The sequence below is a fragment of the Colobus angolensis genome, unplaced genomic scaffold, assembly GCF_000951035.1.
Source record: "Colobus angolensis palliatus isolate OR3802 unplaced genomic scaffold, Cang.pa_1.0 Scaffold50, whole genome shotgun sequence".
NCBI lineage: Eukaryota > Metazoa > Chordata > Mammalia > Primates > Cercopithecidae > Colobus > Colobus angolensis.
Window position 1 is genome coordinate 1,376,689 of NW_012118488.1, and position 1,593 is coordinate 1,378,281.

At 43.5% G+C, this 1,593-nt stretch overlaps 1 protein-coding gene across 2 annotated transcripts in view; it reads right to left on the reverse strand.

Moving 5' to 3' along the window:
• MRPL45 (mitochondrial ribosomal protein L45) overlaps positions 1 to 1,593 on the reverse strand; it is a 45,087-nt gene that overhangs the window by 29,323 nt on the left and 14,171 nt on the right. For both annotated transcript variants that reach the window (XM_011959840.1, XM_011959841.1), the window contains exon 5: positions 1,499 to 1,588. In XM_011959840.1, the coding sequence (XP_011815230.1) occupies positions 1,499 to 1,588 (90 nt within the window). The remainder of the gene's footprint in view (positions 1 to 1,498; positions 1,589 to 1,593) is intronic.

Consider the following 1,593-nt stretch of genomic DNA (forward strand, 5'->3'; position numbering starts at 1 on the left):
CCTCTGTAGTCTGGGCAACGTGGTGAAATCCCATCTCTACAAAAAATATGAAAACTGGCAGGGTGTGGTGGTACACCCCTAGAGTTCCAGCTACTTAGGGAGCTAAGGTGGGAGGATCACTTGAGCCCCGGAGCTGAGGCTGCAATAAGCGTGATTGCACCACTGCACTCCAGCTTGAGCAACAGAATGAGACAGTCTCAAAACAAGAAACAAAAACAAGAACAGCCTGGGCAACATCGTGAGATCCCATCTCTATTCAAAATAAATGAATTTTTTAAAAGAAATAAAAGTAAAATTAAATAATTAATGGATTTTAGACTATAGGTTTTGGGTCCCACCTGAAGCCCAGCCACAGCAGCCACAGATCAAAGAATGCCAGCAGCAGTCCATGGCTAGTACTTAAGATATTCCAGCCTCCTAATATTGATTCTTCATATTCCTAGTAGCCCTAACTTGAATGAATCAAGAAAAAGCTGGGTGGCCAGGCATGGTGGATCATGCCTATAATCTCATCACTGTGGGAGGCCAAGGGAGGAGGATTGCTTGAGCCCAGGAATTTGAGACTCGTCTAGGCAACACAGCAAAACCTTGTCTCTACAAAAAAAAATTTATTTTAATTAGCCGGGTGTGGTGGCAGACGCCGGTGGTCCCAGCTCTACTTGGGGAACTAAGTAGAGTCCCTGAGAGAACCACTTGAGTCCAGGAGGTCAAGGCTGGAGTGAGCCATGATCATGCCACTGCATTCCAGACTGCACAACAGTGAGACTCCATCTCAATAAAAAAAAAAAAAAAAAAAAGGTGGGGGGAGCTGGGCGTAGTGGCTTACGCCTGTAATCCTAACACTTTGGGAGACTGAGGCGGGAGGATTGCCTGAGGTCAGGAGTTTGGGACCAGTCTGGCCAACATGGTGAAATCCTGTCTCTACTAAAATACAAAAAAATTAGCTGGATATGGTAGCGTGTGCCTCCAATCCCAGCTACTTGGGAGGCTGAGGCAGGGGAATTGCTTGAACCAGGGAGGTGGAGGTTGAGCTGGGATTGTGCCATTGCACTCCAGCCTGAGTGAGACAGCAAGACTCCATCTCAAAACAAAAAATTAAAAAATAAAAGTGGAGGGAGAGCTGGAAATTTTCACAAGAAATATATTCAAAATAACCAAGGAAAGGGAAATGAAGATACATAAGACAAACACACAAAAAAGATCAGGATGAATTCAGGGATCAGATGGGGTGAAAAAGGCAGCTATTCTAGCACAAGGTCCCAACACATGCAGGTGGAACTGAGACAGACCAAATGGTAGAAATTCCCAGAAGCAGACAGAGGAGTGAAAGACAGCTTCAGTCACTAATTACTTCCAATATAGGAAGTTCTCTTACTCTAGGTATCTTACCTGAAGGCAGAAAACAAATTTGTGTAAAACAAAAACAAACAAAAAACTGGGCCTAAAATAATAGCTAACTGCTGAGAACAGAATGGGTAAAGATAGGAAGTTCACTTACTTGTTGAGACAAAGGTGAGCTTCAATAAAGATATCCTTAGCTTTTTCAGGGAAGTCCTTTATTTTAAAATTGGCATCATAGTCTTTTATCCTCCG